Below are 3,613 nucleotides of genomic sequence, written 5' to 3'. Positions count from 1 at the left end.
TTAGAACACAGGACGTCAGAGCTGAGAGGACCCTTAGAACACAGGACATCAGAGCTGGGAGGGCCCTTAGATCCCAGGATGTCAGAGCTGGGAGGGCCCTTAGAACACAAGATGTCAGAGCTGGGAGGGCCCCTGGAACCCTGGATGTCAGAGCTGGGAGGGCCCCTAGAACCCAGGATGTCAGAGCTGGGAGGGCCCTTAGAACACAAGTTGTCAGAGCTGGGAAGGCCCTTAGAACATGTAATGTCAGAACTGGGAGGGACTTTAAGATTTGCTCTTCTAATGCCTTGCCCTCTCTAGTCCCCCTGTTCCCCAAGCCCTTTCTCTGTCATACATACTCACTTACACCTAGGCAGGCCTTTAGGAAGGAGGGGCTGGGGCTGAGAGGGAGGCTGCCCCTGCCCTGTATTGGCACTCCTGGCTAGGTGAGTGGTGGCCAGGAGGAAAACTCCCTCCCCAACCCTTTTCAGTTCTGGGGAAGAGGGGCCAAAGCCCTTATCCTCTTCTCTTCTCTCAGGCTGAGGACCAAGAAGTATGTCAATGAGATTAGGTGAGCTGGTGGGGGTGGGGTGGGGGGAGAGGAGGGAGCAGATTGAGGAAGGTTCATTGTAGGCTTTGAGAGGTGGTCGGGTGGGGCAGAGGGTGGCCTAGGGAGGAGGCAAGAAGGGAAGGCTAAGGCCAGGGTGGGGGACATATTGGGGGAAATGATTTGCAGACTTTGGGTGAAGAAATGGGGGAAAAGGATGAACGGGGAAGGGGAGGTTGGGGGCTGTGGGCAGAGCACTGGAGGCCTGCTCTGAGCCAGGGCCTGCCTCATCTCCAGGTATGGAGGCTTCTCCCTAGGGGGCAGCTACAGCCTGGGCCTGGGCTCAGGGCCAGAGATTCTCAGCACCGTCCAGGAGTTCCGTCGCTTATTCTATGGCTCCCAGGTGACCAGCTGGGCAAGGGTTGGTGTGGAGAGAGAAGAGGTGGGGGCAGAGGCAGGGGCAGGAGGGGGCATCGGACGCAGGGGTAGGGGGGTGGTCTCTAACTGTCCTCTCTCCTTGTCTAGAGCAATGTGGTGCATCATCTGCTACAAAATCTCAGTGCCTGGGCAGAGGGTCTGGACACACAGAACAATGTGAAGGTGAGTGGTGGTCAAGGGGCTGCCCCTTCTCCAGGCCCTGGGGACCCAGGGGTTGTTTCATCTCCTCTGACCTAGCCCTCCTCTCGCTCTTTAAAGCCTGATCCTCGGTGTCAGAGTGGGGAGGGGCGGGAGCTGAGACGCTGAAAAGGCCCTATTATGGGCTGGTAGGGGAAAGGGAAAGGAATGAGCATCTATCTATAAAGCACCTACTATGTGCCAGGCACTGTGCTAAGGCTTTTGTTGTATTTTTTTTAAAACAAATATCATCTCATTTGATCCTAGGTAGGTGCTGTTATTACCCTTATTTTAAGATTTGAGGAAACTGAGGCAGACAGTGTATAAGTGACTCGCCTCAGGTCACATAGCTGCTAAGTTTCTGAGGCTGGACTTGAACTCATGTCTTCTCAACTTCAGGCCTAGTGCTCCATCCACAGCACCACCAACTGCCTCGGTGACAGGGCAGCGTTTATGGAGTTAGGGTTCAAATTCTACTTGTTATTCCTTGGGTGACCACAGCCAGGTGACTTCCCCTCTGGGGGGTCCTCAGTTCTTCCTCTACAGATGAAGGGGGTGGGTTCGGGTCATAGCTTCAGGGCTGAGAGGGACCCCAGAGACCATCAAGTCCATCCCTCCACTTTACAGATAGGGAAACCAAGGCAGACAGGGGAAGCAGCTTGCCCAGGGTCACACAGCTCCTGGTCTCCCTGAATCCACGCTCAGTACCTTCTTCAGTACACTGAGAAGCATCACCAACCAGTTCACCAAATTTCAGAGCAAGATGCGGCCTCTGGGGCATCCCAGCCAACGAGAAACTCTTTGATGAACTCTCCAGGAAATGCCTGTTGCTTAAGGCCCTCTCCGGTGATGGAGAGCTCTCTACCTTCCAAGGCATTATAGCCCCCATTTTTTTAATAACTCTTATTATTATCTACCTTTCCAATTGAGCAATGGTCTGCTGGAGTAATATTCAGGGTTAGCTCCTAGACTCCTATGGGTGTGCCATTGACCTGAAATCTTGGGCAAGCCCTTTCTCCTCCCTGAGCCTCAGTTTCCCCTGTCTGTAAAAGGAGGCAGTTGGATTTGAAGGTCTTTCCAGCCCTGTAACTATGGTCCTAAGTCTCTGCCTCAGATTCTTACTAGCCCTGTGACCTTGGGTAAGTCATTTAACTCCTTTCAGCCTGTTTCCTCACCTGTAAAATTGAGATGATAATGGGGCAGCTAGGTGGTGCAGTGGACAGAGCACTGGCCCTGGAGTCAGGAGGACCTGAGTTCAAATCTGGCCTCAGACACATAATACTTACTAGCTGTGTGACCCTGGCAAGTCACTTAACCCCATTGCCTAAAAAAAATTAAAAAAAAAAAATTTGAGATGATAGTAATAGCCCCTATTTTCCAGGGTTGTTGTAAGGATCAAATGAAACAACACATGTAAAGTACATTACAAAACTTAAAATGCTATAGAAATGTTAGCTAACATCATCATCATCAGCTTCCTCTTCTGTAAAATGGAGATGATGATAATAATAGTGCCTACTTACCCAGGGTTAATAATATCTGTAAGATCAGCTATGAGATAATATGTGTAAAGCACTTTGCAAACCTTAAAAGTGCCATATAGATACTTGCTACCCTACTTTAAATCCCACCTCAGTTATATATTTATAACTATATAAATTATTATATATAAATGTATATTATAATATATTAATACATAGTATATAAATGACATATATATGTATATAGCTATGTGACAGTGGGCAAGTTACTTAACTTTCCTTAGCCTCATGTTTCTCATCTGTAAAATGGGGATAATAATAGTGCCCGCCTCACAGAGGCTCAGATTAGGTAACATACATAAAGTGCTTTGCACTGAACATGTTCTATCTGGTTCCTTTCTTGTTATACCTATTATCATGGTCATCGTGAGCTGGGCCCCTGGCCAGGGGCAGTGACAGGAAGTCTTTGGCCTAGGTCTGGTTCAACAACAAGGGTTGGCATGCCATGGTGGCCTTTATTAACATGCTGAATAATGGGTTCCTGCGTGCTCACCCGCCCCCGGGGGCTGACCCCTGCACCTGCAGCATCACCACTCTCAACCACCCCCTGAGCCTCACCAAGGAGCAGCTCTCCGAAGCCACCCTGTGAGTGTATGCATGGGCCCTAGGATTCTCTGACCTGTGTCCAGTGCCCTCCCATTTCTCTGCCTTCCTCTTTTCTCTTATTAGTTATATTTGCCTCAGGTCTTTGCCATCTCTTCATTATTTTCAAACTTGTGGCTACATTTTGTTTTGAGCCAACAGATACTTCCCAAAAAAGTCACTTACAGAGTCACAAAAAATAGTTAGCTTATTGAGTGGTAACAGAGCAAGGGATGTACCCTTTGCCATTGGCAATATTGTGCTCACACTGGCTGCTGTAGTTGACCAGGGGCAGTATGGCAGTCACACTGGCTGCTGTAATTGACCAGGGGCAGTATGGCGGTCACAC

The 3,613-nt window shown here is 49.4% G+C and overlaps 1 protein-coding gene across 7 annotated transcripts in view; it reads left to right on the top strand.

The window, feature by feature from the left end:
- The window catches only part of ABCA7 (ATP binding cassette subfamily A member 7), a 59,330-nt gene that overhangs the window by 42,525 nt on the left and 13,192 nt on the right, over positions 1 to 3,613 (top strand). For all 7 annotated transcript variants that reach the window (XM_027845376.1, XM_027845377.1, XM_027845375.1 and 4 more), the window contains 4 exons: positions 518 to 550; positions 824 to 929; positions 1,052 to 1,126; positions 3,098 to 3,267. In XM_027845376.1, coding sequence (XP_027701177.1) covers positions 518 to 550; positions 824 to 929; positions 1,052 to 1,126; positions 3,098 to 3,267 — 384 coding nt within the window. The remainder of the gene's footprint in view (positions 1 to 517; positions 551 to 823; positions 930 to 1,051; positions 1,127 to 3,097; positions 3,268 to 3,613) is intronic.

This window comes from Vombatus ursinus, unplaced genomic scaffold (assembly GCF_900497805.2).
Source record: "Vombatus ursinus unplaced genomic scaffold, bare-nosed wombat genome assembly UNPS02014961.1, whole genome shotgun sequence".
NCBI lineage: Eukaryota > Metazoa > Chordata > Mammalia > Diprotodontia > Vombatidae > Vombatus > Vombatus ursinus.
Note: the sequence above shows the minus strand (reverse complement) of the source record. Positions and strands in the feature narration are given on the sequence as shown.